Here is a 16,884-nt window from a genome sequence, read left to right as displayed (position 1 = left end):
CAAAGTTCACTTGGTTTGTGGTGGACAAACACCGTGTGCGTGGGTTTCTCGGGGTTCTACCGTTTCCTCCCACTTTCTTCATTCCACCATTTTCATTCATCACTCATCATCACCGTCTCCTTTAGCCTAACCGGCATAACCGTGGGACGTAAAACTCAAAGATTTCATTTCATTTCATTTCAAAGTTCACTTGGCGGGAGCTGGGATCGATCCCGAGACCTCAAGCACCAGAGGTGAACGCTCTACCACTGAGCCATCGCGGCCCCGAAGGGGATGGAAGCAAGCGGTCTGGAACCTATATGTTAGGTACCATCCCAGCATTTACCTGGAGTGAATAAGGGATACCTCACTCAGAATGGCTAGCCTGAAAAAGCTTTTACTTTTTCGACAGAGTCCCTACTGAGAATTGAACATTTACTGCACCAAAGACGAGAGCCTTATGCGGTCTTGATATTCTAGTTATCTGTGTGGTAAATCCAGCGTGTGTTTATAGTAAAGATTTGCTTTTAAAAATGAGTGAAGGATGATCTTTTTCCCGCAACAGGAAATTTACTAGTTTCGAAATTGTGAGTCATTTTTCCGTATCTGAACGTCTCGGTGTGAAGGCTAATACGACGCATGTACACCAATAGAGACTTTAAAAACAAAATTTTGTACATTAGTTATTTTTTTTAATATGTTTAAAGGCTATTTTCTACAGGTAGAGAACTTCACAGAATAAATTCAGGGAGTTGGTTACAAAGTATAAATAGTAATAAGTACAAGATATAATATTGTACAGTTATCCTGTATCTCAGTGTCTGATACAGTGAATTAGTTGGTGAAACTGTAACATAATTAATTTTTAATAAAAATAAAATATGTAGTTTTGCTTAGCAAATAACTAGTGTGTATTTAATTAAATACAAAGCAAAGCTTCTACTTATGGAAAATAAATTTTCCATGATAATCTGCCAATCAAAACACTTCCCTTGCTTAACTTACAGCTGAATTTAAGCATGCTCCGCGTATGTTTCTGTATATGTGCAGCATATTCAGTAATTTGTTTCCTACATATTTGTGTTTATTTTTCCTCTTTTTTTCCCTTTTTCTTACTTTACGATAATATCTGACTTTTAAGCGTATCACAATCACATTTCCCCCCTCTTTTTTTAAATTTTCGAAATCTGGTACGTGTTAAAGTGTCCGGAGTTTTTGCAGGAAGTAACTGCATTTTCAGGCAATCCTCAGTATATAACGACTTACAATTAAATTCATCTACCAACCATATACAACTAAAACATAGAAAGGCATTTAGCTATGAATAGTACTTTTTTTAAAAAAAAAATTCAAAATACTTATGAAGTAAATAGTAGTACTTTTTTTAAAAAAAAAAATTCAAAACACTTATGAAGTAAATAGCCATTATAAACGCTCATCAGGTTAATTTTTGGTAGTTCTTGCTACTGGAGAGAGAAATGATGTTTTTTTTAAGGATTTAAGAGAACAACTGGAAACATCAAACCATTAAGCGAACATTGCACGTTTCGTTTCAGGGATTTTTGATCGAGCATTCGTCGTCATACCGTGTTATTTCACCAAAAGTTTGCACAAAATATTTATAGCTTTTAATTGCTTTGTACGTATGTAGCGGGAAGTATACACACAAAGGGAGCCTGAGTTTTTTTTTCCTAATTTACACGTTCTGGTGAATATGATGGTTGCTATGGAAACCATCTTTTTTTCTCTTTCCCTAATTATGATGGATTTACTCTGTGCTTTGTAATAAAATTCTCACATATTGTTTTCAAGTGTGCTATACAAATCAGGAAACTTCTGCAATGTAAAACAAGTTTCCGCATTTTAACAGGGTATAGTAAGCACACCGGACAAGGAAAAGTTTTCTTTTACAGTACTAATTTTTGCCGTTTCTATTTTTATATCACTTCCCATATATATATATATAAAATACAGGGTGTTTCAAAACAACACCGATAACGTTTGGGAGGTGATTCCTGACACCAAGATAAGACAAAAAGTAAAGACCAACCTGGATGCATAAATGCTTCTATTCGGAGTTACAGGCTGCCGAAAACACGAAAATATGAACTTTAAAGGTCCATAGCTACAAATGGGACCTACTGTAGTCGGATCAAGACTTACAAACTAATATGTGCACTATCCAGAAGTACATGTTTCAGAATCCTAAGGTACTCATGCAACAATTTTTATAGAGGAAGGTTGGCTACGTGCTTATAATTTGAAATGCTCACTAACTACCTTTATAAAAATTGTCGCGGAAGTACCGCAGGATTCTGAAATATGGATATTTGAATAGCGCCCATACTAGTTCCTAAGTTAAGTCTTGACCCGACTACGTAGATCCCATAGTTTTGGAGCTATGGACTTTTAAAGTCCATTTCTTAGTTTTCGGCAGCCTCTAACTCCAAAAGAAAGCATTTGTACACCCATGTTTGACTATACAGGTTATCTTGGTGTGAGGAATCACCTCCCAAACATTATTGCTGTTGTTTTGAAACAAGGTCCCTCTTTCTCTCTCTCTCTCTCTCTCTTTCATATATTCATCCAGCTCTTCAAAATTCCCTGTACAGCACTTTTCAGCTATACATCGGAAGAAAATCGCTGCCCCCCGCAAAAGCAAGTGAAGAAAGTGAAAGTCCAAGGGGGCCAGATCAGGCGAGTAGGGCGGGTACGGTAACAGTTCAAACCCACAGGGTTGAATTTCTGCCGTGGATGCAAGATACGTATGAACGCGCGCATTGTCCTGGTCGGTTTTCTCCTTGTCACTTCCGCCAAATTAGCGCCTTATAATCTTCTCACTTGAAACAATAGAGAAATGAAATTTTACAGTGACTACCAACGATAGCTACGCAGCTAATGTATACAAACATAATAATTGCTTCCTTCCTAGTCCTGCCACAAACTTTCCAATCCACCCTCGTATTTACTCTGACTCTCAGTGTGCGTGTGTGTGTGCGAAAGATAAAGAATATCAAGAGCTACTTGATGGAGGAACATAGATTTTGGCCATGATGTATAGGGTCGAAAGTTAGGACTCGAGTTAGTTCACGGAGATGGTATTCAAGCCGGAAGTGTTAGAAATTAACCATGTCCGGTTTCAATGTTGAGTTGTAGAGCAAAAATGGTAATAACATCCCAAAAATACATTTCATCTCCATTCTCAACTCTCGATTAAAACCCACCCACCAAAACTTTTGGTTTCAATATTGATCTACATGGAGCAAAAACGATAACAGATAGCGAGAAACGGTTTTTGGAATCATTTTAGTGTTCTAAGAATAGGTACTCATTCTGTCTCTTAACTTACCTATTCACACTGGATGTGACAGAAATCAACAGCTTCCGGTTTTTAACTGACTACTATAGAGTAAAATCAGTAATCTATATATATATATATAAATGATAGTGACTATGTTTGTTACTTAATAACTCTTGAACCACTCGACCGATCTCGGATCAAATTTTCAACATACATGAGGTTCCGACCTTGGATGGATTTTTTTCATTTCACTTTGACGGTGGAACTTAACGGAAGGGAATATATAAATAAAAATGACCGCTTATTAGTTTCGAATCCATAGTTCTAGGGGTCGCAGAGATATAGAGCGACACTTCCGTTGTTGAAACCCAAATTTATCCCCGCAACTTGAGGAGGGGGAGATATATATAAAAATGATCGAAAATGACCGCTTTCAGAGAGTGCTTCAGTAATAGTAAAAAGTGACTGACTTACCGAACTTATTACTAATTTTTCATATTTTTACAACGATATTGTATATGTATGCGATAAATTACTTCCATTTTCTTGTAGTTATTTTGGACAACGGTGCTTAAAAGTACACAATTGTTTTGATAAGAAGAAAAAGAAGAAAATAATATATGTTGTTGATTTTATATTGATAAAAAAAAATGTGAGTTGGTAAAAAGAAGATAGCTATTTTGCTTGGTTGCTATGACAACAGAATTTTAATTTTCATGAAGGTTTAGAGAATAAAAGGGTAATTCTGATACAAGTTACGTGTCTGATTTAATGTAATTTGATCGCGTTGACATATTTAAAAATTACACGAACTGTGGGCTGAAATGTAACAAGAGGTTAATCGTTACATTTTAACCCGGGGAAGCGGGTAATTGACGCTAGTAGATAATAATAATAATAATAATAATAATAATAATAATAATAATAATAATAATAATAATAATAATAATAATAATAATAATAATAATAATAATAATAACCGGCGTTTTCCAGTCAGTTAAGAAACCAAGAATATATTCAGGCTCCACTCCAATCTCTCTACTAAGACCGGAAGTGTTGAAATCTATTACCAGTTTTGGTTTCAATATTGAGAAAACTTCACGTCATACAAACAGAACTCCGTCACGTGGTATACATGTGACACTGTTACTTGTTTCAATATAATTTTAGGAAAACAAAGGACAGTATTAAATCTAAATGTTCACATTATAGCAGTCAAGTACTTTATCAGTGTTTACGAGAGAAGAGTACCGTGTTTTAGAATATACCTAGGTATTTTGATCATTTGCCTAATTAGACATAATTTTATTACGTTAGACAGCGGATCCTCAAATTATGTCGAAAGGGACATCTTAAAAAAAACTGCCACTTTATAGTGCTTTCTAAGAACTAAACCTATACAAAAATCAAAATTTTGACAGCTACGAAGGTTATAATCTTACCTAGTTCTGAGTTGTGATAGTTTAAGAAACTCCACAGAACCTTCCCGTAAAGCACAGCGGGTTACCGGGTCACTTGAGCCAAAACTTTCGTCCGGCTCATACGGGTCTGGGTGTTGGTTCTAAGATCCGGATAGACTTGGAAACACACAAACAGACCAAGTGACGCGGGCAGACTCAGTGACTCGGATATAACCAAAATATCAGCTTTTGCAGCATTACTGCAGTATTTCGTATGTCCACTACTCGAGCTTGAAGATTCGTTTGTTTGATTCCTAGTGGGACATTTCTTAATCAAGATACCATTTCTTCAATATTTCAAATATAATTTCGTACTCTGCATGTATGATGTCCACTACTCGAGCTTGAAGATTCGTTTGTTTGATTTAACAAAACAGTGTTTGGGCATCTTTCACATTCCAAACGATACGTGTTACAGGATCGCTTGATTCTACTTTGATGATCGCTTATACGGAAGAGATGTAGCTTTCTTTTCTGTGATTCTGATGCATTTACATTGTTTTAACCTTGTAGTTATCTTTCAGTGCAATGTTTTGACACAAGGACGCATGCAACAAACTAGAAAGAAAATTATACATTTAGTGTTTATTAGAATTATATTAGTTGTCTCACACATGTTTTCTATGTGTAAAGCGATTTTGTCGTCTCCGGGTCACACTGGGTTCGTGCGCATTACAGGTTCAATCCAGGTAGTGTATCTGTCCGAGTCATCATATTTGACTTTCTCCGGGCCACGGATCGTGATCTGTTCCATCACTGCTCTAAAGGGTTCTATACAGTATATTTTTTAAATATTCATTTTTTTAAAAAATGCTGTGGTCTGATACAGAAGTAAAAATAAAGCAAAATTAATTATCTACCAGAAATGGCCATTTTGCATTGGGGGTCGTCCTCGCTATCCTGAATATGACTGCTGTTATTTAACGCTTGGTCTCTCTATCCTCAATAGCACTTGCAATTGTTCTGGCTCGGACTTACTACTTTTAAATTTGGCTCGTGTTCAGTCTCACTACCATCGGTATAGGTCCTGTTCGAGTCATATTGATCTTTTTTCTGTTCCTAAGATTTTTTTCCCCCTTTAAAGAGTAAACTGACCACATCTTCAAATGAGTGCTGTTAAAAATTTGTACAAACATGTATATAATAATTTTAGTTCTTTAAGCATAGTAAAATATGTATTCTTGAAAGAGCTTAATTATCACTTGAGAATTCTAATTAAGTAGTATTTCATCCTTGGTGAACAGACAAGGACTGAAGCTAGTTCATATTTGGAATACTGTGCTTATGAAAACTCAAGTGCTCGAATGTACTACTTCTCGCATTAGCAGTAAATGCAAAACGAACCGAATTATATAAAAAGGGTGTAACAAAGAGGTACGGCAAAATTTCAATGGTGGGTTCCTTTGGGTAGAAAGCAAAGAAGTTTATATGACCATATGTCAGGAAATGCATCGTTATAGAGTTACGGCCATTAAGCCATCTGATGCTGTGAAAGAGTCACATTCTGGTCCCCCCTTAATGTGACTCAATTTAAACCTCAGTAGTTCACCCCTTAATTAAGTTAGGAAGGCAATTTTGGTATCAATGTGTTTCTGAAGGATGAAGCTTTCGGTTGATATATGTTTCATGTAAGTGGAGGGTACCACGGTGGACTGGAGAGTGTAACTATTGATTTTTGTTGTTGTTTTTGCATCAGGATTTTGGGGATGACATTCCTTCCCCCTTGGGGGTACACTTATAAAATTTGGTATGTGAACCAATAAAGTAGTTCACTCTATGGTACCCTCGAGAGTGTGGCTTGATGATGCCAACCTGCGTTCTCTGATGATGCACAACATTTTGTGTTCGTGGTTGTAGCGATTTAAACAAAATCGTAAACTCTCACGTTGGAGGACCTGATGACACCCCTAATTATGACAGAGTCATGATTCATACATCGTTACAAGGAGGAACACAGATTCCAACGAAGTAACATTTGTGCAATTTCCTCAATTTTCGTAGAAGTCTTATATGGAGCCGTCCTGTTAATAAATGTAATTTACGTCAAAAATTGAGACTCAAAAACTTGTCGAAATTTGCCCTCCCCCTCCGTCCCCATATAAGCAACAAGTACACATACAGTGTTAGCATATACTGAACTACTACATTGCTTCACACACCAGTTTTATGAGTGTACCCCCAAGGGGGAAGGAATGCCATCCCCAAAATCCTGATACAAAAAACAAAAATGCAGGTAGTTTCCCTCACCCGTCCGCCGCGGTACCCCCTACATATATGAAATACATATCGGCGGAAAGCTTCATCTTTCAGGAACATATTGATACCAGAATTATATTCATATCTTAATTAAGGAGTGAGGTTTAAATTGAGCCACATTAAGGGGCGACCAGACGGATTATTTCACAGCATCAGACGGTAACTCTGTAACGATGCATTTTCCGACATATGGTCATATGAACTTTTTTGCTTGTCTACCCTTAAGGAATCCAGCCTTGAAATTTTGCCGTTCCTTTTTGTTACACCCTGTATATATAGGGTGTTTTAAAACAACACCGACAGCGTTTGGGAGGTGATTCCTAACACCAAAATAAGACAAAGAGTATAGACCAAACTGGGTGCACAAATGTTTTCTTTAGGTGTTACAGGCTGCCGAAAGCATGAAAAAAAAAAATGAAATTTAATGCTCCATAGCTCCAAAACTATGGGACCTACCGTAGTTGGGTCAAGACTTCACTTAGGAACTAGTATGTGCCCTATCCAAAAATCCATGTTTGAGAATTCTGCGGTACTTCCGCAACAATTTTTATAAAGGTTGTTGGTAAGTACTTCAAATTATATGCCTGTAACCTAACTTCCTATAAAAATTGTTGCGTAAGTAGCTTAGGATTCTGAAACTTGGATATTTGGATAGGGCACATAGTAGTTCCTAAGTGAAGTCTTGACCTGACTACAATAGGTCCCTTAGTTTTGGAGCTATGGACCTTTAAAATGTGCAATTTTCTCGGAAATACATTAGTGTAGAGAATTTTACCGTAGCTTATCTGGCTTGGATGCAATGTTAAGCTGTAGGGCCATGTCTCAAATAGCTTCGGTGCTGGAAGGGACGCTAAGCTAAAATCAAACCAATCAATAAGTTTTTCTGGATTTTTTTTTTTTAAACTTCGCATTATCATTTTCACTCATATTATTTGGTTGAGGTGAATTAGATCCATCGATTTGCCTAGGCCTATGTCTCGTTTTTGGAGTCTTTTCGTTAAATGGTATTGAAATTTAATAATAATAATAATAATAATAATAATAATAATAATAATAATAATAATAATAATAATATAACTGTGTTAAAATCGTATCATACTGGGGTGACTTCATAAGCAGTACCGGTACATTTTCTATGTAAAGAATACGTTTTGTTTGGAATTGATAATGGCCACTACTTAACATTATATAACATTGACGTGTGCATGCAATTTGCCTTGTAGCGTAAAAAACAAGTACATTGCAGTTGCTCAAATTGAATAAGGGTTGAGGCCTCCTCTTTTTATTTCTCTTTTTTTCATGGTCTTTTGGATGTGAAGCGTAAAATAACGTAATTAGCATCACCTGCAGATGTTAATTGGTTTCTTGTTAGTTGATGCTCGTGAAAATGCTTCAATATTTATGAATCACTTGTTTTAAGTGCTTCAGTATTGCATAGCACGTACAAATCATTATTTACACTGGAGTAAGAAATGCCGTGTGAAATTAACTTGTCAAGGTTGTGAATATCAATATTTAATAGGGGAAATTGCGTTGCAGCTTTACTTGTTTTAAACTTCTTTTAATGCGTCGTCACGTAGTAGCCTGGAAAGTGGAATTTTTTATATTGAAGGCTTTTATTACTTGCTGCACATGAAATTTCTTCGCTAGTTTGTAGCATATTTTAGACTTCTCAAACTATGCATAAGTATAGGAACGCTTATAGCATGATTGTGTCCGTTCGTCTGTCGACACATACACTAGAAAGAGCTGCAGCATATACGAGGGTTAATTTATAAGTGATGGCAACTGTTTTTTTTTTTTTTTTTTTCTTTCGAGTGGGTCATAACAGGATAGATCGAAGATATACATTGGTAAGTTTATGGCATGTAATGTCGAGTGGTCGCACCAGATGGTGTATGTGAGTAGAGCTGCATATCTGAGCACAACACGCTCCGAGTTCAATAGACTGAAATAGTGATGTCATTTCCTCTTCGTTACCATGGTGATCGTTATATATTTTTTCTAAACAAATGCATGAAACGATAGGAATACTATAAAGTATACTGTTAATAAGATCGCACAGTTAATAATATTTTTTTTTAGAATCATTTGAGGAAAAAGAGTTTCCAGGAAAAGATATAGGTTAAGAATACGATACACTATTTAGAAAATTTACAAGTGAAATCTAGTATTTAACGAAGTAACATATAAGGATTTGTTTTACAGTGGCCACATCTCTAAGTAATCTGATAAGATAGAAATTACATTGAGTAATGTCAACGCCATTACCACGTAATGCACAATGAACAGAAAACAACTATACACAATGTAAAAACTCTAAGGCACAAACTGATGAGCTGTCGGCACAATGAAAGTAAAACAAATATACGATTTGTCTACAAGGAAAAATAATTGTCTACTTTGAAGATAATGATATTGACACATTTAGATATTTTACGACTATCCTTTAAAATATGAGTGCATAGTGACAGTGGCTACAAAATAAACAATCAATCCAAAAAAAAAAAAAAAAAAGAATACTTGTAACCATGTATGTTCTGAGAATTTTCAATCTGGACCAATTTCTATTCGGTTACCGGTAACACGCATCGGATCTTTCTCTACGTTTCCTACTTACTTTAAAAAAATATATACTGACAGTACAAGAAAACATTCAATTATGAACAAGTCATAAACTTCATAAATGTGTTGTCAACTATATACTTTCCAATATGTATCAATAATAATAATAATAATAATAATGATAATTAATAGTATCACTAACAAAAAACACTAAAGTAGTCCTTTCATATTAATCAGTAAGTCGAATTTTAAGGGCTTGATAATCATACTGAAACTTTGGTAACTCTCGTAACTTTCGTATCTGCGAACCTCTGTTAAGTAAAAATTTACTACTACAAATCGAATTATCTTGATGTGACCCGTATAGCTGTATGCTTTTATGTAATTGCCGTCGTTGTCAGTCCTGTCAGTCTAGCTAGTATATACTGTAATTGTGTTTTACTCATTTTCATATCTAGTATTTTATTTTTAACGGTGATTTTATTTAATTTAGGGAACTTTTACAATTTCGAGTTTTAGAGGTTGAATGAATAAAACATCGAGTTGTACAGCGGGGGACACTTCTAAATGGTACACCTTAGCCGTAAATCTCCATATGGCTGTACCATTTAGAAATGTCCCCCGCTGTACAAGTTATATAGTCACTTTTCATGAGGAACGGGGAGCCTCGGTATCTCGAATTTTTGTTGTGGGCATCTTGATTACCACAAAAACTCGAATTTTTATCTGTTACCTTCAGGTTCGAGTTATCGAAGTCCCACAGTATATGAAAGTTCCATTATGTGTCTATGTTAAACGAAATAAATGAACATATAATTTAATTTGAAAATTGTAATTGCTTAAGGAAATATGATGTCTTTTCATCCAGTTAAATTGTAGTGGTAACGGAAACCAACATTTTGTTTTCCAGTCCTGGAACTTAATTATTTTAATTTGCCACCCTTCAAGAGGAAAACCAAAATACATTTCGATGTATCGGTTCCATGGATAAAACCCAAATACGAGATGTGTCAAAAAATATTGGACACCTGATTTGGAAATCCGAAACACACTTCTCCCAGCACTCCCGCCATTGTTGGAAGACTATTTTTGGAATAGTGAGCAACCATGCCGTCGCAGTCAGCATGTCTTCTCTTGACTCAAATCTGGTTCTTTTTAGTGGCTTTTTCAGTTTGGGAAAGAACCATAAGTTAGATAAAGCCATGTTGAATCAATAGGGAGCCGGACAACACACAAGAATGTTGAATTTGGCGATGAAAATACGAATCAAATTTCACGGACACTTTCCTCATCTCCACATTCTTGTTCAAAATTGAATGTACCAATCCGATTGAATGGTCTCCGCTTGGGTATCGCCAAAAATAAATAAATAAATAAATAAATAAATAAATAAAAATAAAAAAAAAACTGAAATCCGACAACCGCTGACTACATGTCTTCACTCGTTCGTCGACTGCCAGCCAGTGTTGTCAGATTCAGAATAACAGACTTCCCGTTTAAAGCCCAGAATTTCCCCGATCGGTTGCAAAATTTCCCGTCAAGAGGGAATATCGCTCATTCATTAATTAATTAATCATTAATGATTAATTAATCATTGTATTAATTACTTTAAATTAAAATCAACTAACTATACACTCAATCAGCATTGGGATCTTTTCCTGCGGGAGGAGAAATCTATTATAGGACAATCATTCTATTTTCTATCTATATTTATTTGGTATAGAGATAAATACACATATTTGTGTGCTTGTGTGTGTATGCTACTTCCAAATATTATATTCTCCTCTTCACTTCTCCCTAAAATTCCGTGAATGATTGACCATAAAAAATATAGTAAACAAAGGCCATAAACCTTCCCGCCCTTCTTTCTTCTCGCAGAAAATGGATATTGGCGCGATTAATAATCAGTTCCATTTGGGTCTGTTTGTAAACCTCACTTGCTATTCTGGTTCTTTTGACCTTCAAAAACGCTTTTAATTCTTGTATTATTCCATGTGCATAAAGATGAAGACAAGGAGTCAAAAAGAGACGACATGGAAAGGAATATAAGTTGGCAGAATTTCCCATTTTCAACCAGAATTTCCCGCCAACGCTAAGAATTTCCCGTTTTGCGGGAAATTTCCCACAATCTGACAACACTGCTGCCAGCGACTGACGCTTTCTGTGGGCGGGAAAAAATTCATGAGTGCGCATGAGTGTCCCCTCTACATCTACGCTGAAAAAAGTTTCTCGCGTTCCATTGGTTTACGCGGGAAAAAATATGGTCGATACTTTTTGAACACACCTCGTACATTTTGACATACCGGCTCTATTTACGAAACAGAAAAGCCAAAATGATTTTGAATTATGCTCTGCATAGATTTTAGCACCGTTTGCCAAGCATCATTAGCTAAAGATAATTTATTGCTGCCCTCGAGACGAGACGAAACGAGAAATGAGATTCGTAAACTTTTGTAGAAATCTTGTCTCGTCTCAGTTCTAAAAAAAACCTTTTTCGTCTCATTTTGTAATTTTATATACAAAGGTGTGCCCCAATTTATTTCTTAATTTCATCTAGAAATTCTCAGAATTCTTGCGAGTAACGAGATATTCACAAAGGGTTTGATAGAACATTTATTTCAAACAAACACACCTGCCAAATGATTGAATGCAACCTAACATACAAGTTACAGGCAGGGGCGCCGATTTCTCCGTAAATTTGGGGGGGGGGCATTCAGATGCAGAAGGTATATATATATGAGGATTTTAAGACAAATTGCATTCAAATTTTGCCAAATATTGTATATTCATAAATACAATAGGGGTCCACATGAGCTTTGGGGGGGGGTGGGGGCTCGGGCCCCCTGCCCCCATGATCGGCACCCTTGGTTACAGACCGTTTCTTCCTTCCACCCTTCCCTGTAAAACGTGTTCACCGAGGACATTATCCGTCACACGGCACGGACTTGAGGCTGTAGATGCTGGCACCAGGTCCGTAGTCAGCCCCAAAAATGTTGGGCGGTAGAAATTAGGGGGAACTGATCCAACCATATTATAGTTCATTTCCTACCATACCTTGAAAATTTTAGGGAGCCAGTATAAATTTAGGGCGGGCCCGGTTCCCCTAGTCCGCCGTGGATACTAGCCTGGCTGACACTAACCAGAAGTGTATATCAATCCAACACTTTTTCATTTTATACCCTATCCACACATCTAATTTTCAACAATCTTCTACAGCATCAAATTTCGAAAGCTTCCATTCTCCGTTTTGCCCTTTTCCTCGTGAATTCCATGCCTCGCATATATACAACGCCACACGCAACAACAGTCATTTCCAACTAGATGCTTTGTATGATCGTATGTCAGTAACCCACACAGAGATAGCAAGAACAAAACTGCAAAGCTATGCTAAGTCTAAACATTTATGGCGGTTGAAGGCAGAGCTCAGATATCCCTTTAAACATTTAGCAAATTAGAGGGCTGCGGTTTTCCTGTGTCTTGTCTACTTTGTTAAAGCAGAAAACATGTATTTTTCACTTACATCTTGCTCGCGTTGTAATGTGCATGTTTATCCACACCTCTTTACCACACGTCGACGTCGCATCGCAGTTTCACTTCGTTCGCCTATCGCACACGGCACCAATATATCTCACGCTTTAGCATGATAGAAGATGGTCATAGCCAAATAAGGCGTAGTCATGGTTTTGTAAATACACCACTCTGGGATTCATGGCTAATCAGTCGTACAGTACCAACATATAGTCGTTTCTACCTATCTCATTTCCACTCTTTCTTTACTCAGACTGTTCTGTCATGATTCTAACCGTAGAAGCCCGCTCCTATGTGATATGCCTGCCAGTTGAAAGTGCTTGACAGTTCTCTTCGCATACCTTCTTCACCTGAACTGTACTGGATTTTACATCGTAGCCTTGCGTAGCGTAGTCGCCAACGCTCTCGCCTTTGGTACTAGCGGTCCCGGGTTCGATTCCCGGTGGGGACACTTGGTCGGAAAGATGTAAAAGTCTTTTCCGGCTAACCAACCGTAGTGAGGTTTTCCCCATTCACACCATACAGCTGCCGGGGTGTAGCCAGGCCGCTACCTTCCTTCCCCACTGCTCCGGATAGTGTAATCTGCGAGGGACACTCATGTCCAAAATAATTGTCGCATGTCTGTAAATATGTTGTTGTAGGAATATAATTTGATAACGAATTCGCTCGGTATTTCTTACAATGTTAGTATGTGTATAATCGGCAGACATGTGTGTGGCAAATTTCATGTCTAAAGAGCAGCAAATAAGAATAAAACGAAAATAAAACTTTTTTTTGTCCATTTAGCAACATTTTGTTTTACTCAATCTAATTTTCGTACTTATAATTCTTTTCGTATGAAATCTACCACAATTATACATTTCCCGATTATACACATAATATCAGTATTAAAAGTACCCTGCAAAATCATTATCAAATTATATTCTTACAAGAAAACAGTTATAGATATACGACAATCATTTTAGACATGAGTGTACATCAGGTTCGTATGCAGGGGGTGGGTCCTGGGGGTCCGGACACACTCGAACCCCCCGAAACACTTGAGACCCCTCCCGAAATAAATTCCTGCGTACGTCCCTGGTGTACATCATTCCTTATAAGTAACGTGTTTAAAAGGCCAGAAATGTGATTAAAATGGATTTTACATCTTCTTTCCATCTGTTTTATCCCATGATATTGTACTGCCTGAGTTACAGAGTTTCTGTACCTCTTTCAGCATTCGGGTTGGGGAAAGGGGGAGATTATAGTCAGAATATTACTAATGAAATTAAATGGCGGTAAAAGCGGAGTATAGCAGGTTACTTAGAAGATCCAGACCTAGGTGAGTTATTTCAGCATACTTTTTAAAAGTGTAAATGATGTATGAAAACATCTCTTCTCGTGCGAGCAAGTTTTGTTTTTGTGATGCTGGGTGGACCATGGTTAGGTAGTTCCGTTCTCTTACGCTCCCTTCCTCCATTTTTTCTTAAAATATATTTGGATGATAAAACCAAAAATCATGTGCAAGGAGCGGCGTGACTCTCATTCACGACCTGAGAGCTGGGAGCACCCAAACACACACACACACACATACACATGGCAATAGTGTCGACATTCCACAGTGAAAATATCTCCCTCCTCTCTCAATTGTGTATATTCCCCCCGCCATACTTTGTAAGCATTCCACTCTGCTGATTGTCATTCAGGTAGGCTCAATTCTTTCCCTCCCCCTTCATATCGTGCGCATGCGCATTGCAAGAGTATCATCAAAGTTACGCGGGCTTGGTTGGGCTGAGCTGGGGGAACCGCGGCGCTATCAGTAGTAGGAGAGAGAAGTCCGTGTTTGTGAGGGGGTACTATATTCTCTCCGTCGGACTATTGGGATGTTGTTTGGTATATTTTTCGTGGTGCTTTTGTTATTTGCTGGTCAATCTAACATGTTGATCAGGTGAAATGATTGACGTGTTTTTCTGAAATTTTTGTCCTTGTGAGGTGTGTTGTTTTTACGGAAAACTGTTCCGTGGATTTTTCTTTTCCGGAGTTCTGCTAGAACTGAAGGTTGTGTGGTGTGTTGTGATTTTTGTGGTGTTTTTTGCTCAAATATATTTTAGCGTGTGCGTATTGTTTTTTTGGGTATTGTATTCAAATTTAGTGAATGTGTGAGAAAAGTGTTGTTTATTTTTTCTCCAATCTACATAATTATGAAAGTGATGTGGGTCGCATATAGCTGCGTGGTGTTTTTGTAAAGCGATGGGCCTTTGGTGGGCCCGGAAAGCTGATTCAGTGCTCCTCCGGGAGAACACCGTCACTGTTTACATTTTAATTTTTGTTCTTGTTTCTAATCGCTTGTTGTATGTAGTGAGTGGTGGTGCTGGTTGATCGCTAAACCTTTGTATTATAATATGTCTGTACGTGTGAGTGGGGTGTGCCTGGTGCCCCCCGGGAACGGCGTCAAGACTCCGCCCCAGAGAACGCATAGCCTTGACTACCTGAATTTTGAAGAGAAGCGCCAAATTATTGCTTCGTCGTTATCACTTACAGATTTCTTACATGGACCTCCTGGCAGAAGCTCCACGTATGTCGGTGAGTAGTTTAGTTTGTTACCGAGCATTATTTTGCATTTTGTATTTTTTTTTTAAATAACTGGAATATTTTTGAATTGTATTTATTACATGAAAATTGTTATCGCAAAGTCTTTTAGAAGCGCTTATAAACTCGAGTTCAACTATGGGTTCCAGTCTGTTAGTAACCCTTTCTGGGCGAGTTGCTGTTGCGCGTGCTCTCTGTATTCGCGTTCCTTAGTTCGGTTCTGATGCCTTTACTTGCCTTAGATAGAAACCGGAGTGGGATTTCTGAGTGTACTTCTTTCAGGGACCATGGTGGCTTAGTGGTAGAGCGTTCACCTTTGGCGCGAGATGTCCAGTGGTGGTGGCTTTGGCGAGTAGGCACGAGTCTGCCCCAAAATTAAATATATATATATAAACGCTAAAAGATACAATAAAAAGTAAATGTATTTTCCACTATTTATATTAATGGTAGATAATTATTTAACAAATAGCATCAACCACTACTGTAAAAGTAATTTTCTATTTCCATTAATCAATCAAATGTGTATAGGGGCCTATGTATCCATAAGCGAGGGAGCAGGTCTACCCAAAATTAAAATCCTAAAGCTACCCCTGGAGATGTGTCCCTGGTACAATCCCAAGCCATGTGAGTTTGTGGTGAACAATATCGTGCTCGTAGGTTTTCTCGATTGAATCACTAGTTCTCTCACATTCTCATTCCACCAATTCGTCGGCTTTCGAGAGAGGTCACGTCAGTAAAAAAATAATGTTTTATCGATTCATACTAAGGGAAGAAAACTTAAATAATGTTCTCATTGTTGTATACAAACTAATGGAAGAAAACTTACATAATGTCCTCATTCTTGTATACAAACTAAGGGAAGAAAACTTACCTAATGTTCTCATTGTTGTATACAAACTAAGGGAAGAAAACTTACCTAATGTCCTCATTCTTCTATACAAACTAATGGAAGAAAACTTACCTAATATCCGAATTCTTGTATATAAACTAAGGGAAGAAAACTTATCTGATGTTCTAATTCTTGTAAATACACTAAGGGTAGAAAACTTACCTAATGTTTTCATTCGCGTATACAAACTAATGGAAGAAAACTTACCTACCTGTTCTCATTATTGTATACAAACTAATGGAAGAAAGCTTACCTAATATCCTAATTCTTGTATATAAACTAAGGGAAGAAAACTTACCTGATGTTCTAATTCTTGTATATACAGTAAGGGTAGAAAA

General features: G+C 37.2%; 1 protein-coding gene across 7 annotated transcripts in view; it reads left to right on the top strand.

Moving 5' to 3' along the window:
- Positions 1-16,884, top strand: part of LOC145675432 (phosphatase and actin regulator 2) — an 850,331-nt gene that overhangs the window by 351,268 nt on the left and 482,179 nt on the right. The window contains exon 1 of one of the 7 annotated variants that reach the window (XM_081745846.1): positions 14,877-15,651. The exons of the other annotated variants lie outside the window; for them this stretch is intronic. Coding sequence (XP_081601972.1) covers positions 15,471-15,651 — 181 coding nt within the window. The 5' untranslated portion in view covers positions 14,877-15,470. Of the gene's footprint in view, positions 1-14,876; positions 15,652-16,884 lie in introns of those variants that run through there. 7 annotated transcript variants of the gene reach the window in all.

The sequence above is a fragment of the Thermobia domestica genome, chromosome 18 (assembly GCF_964235325.1).
Source record: "Thermobia domestica chromosome 18, izTheDome1.hap1.1, whole genome shotgun sequence".
NCBI classification, from domain to species: domain Eukaryota; kingdom Metazoa; phylum Arthropoda; class Insecta; order Zygentoma; family Lepismatidae; genus Thermobia; species Thermobia domestica.
This window is presented reverse-complemented; position numbering and strand designations above follow the sequence as displayed.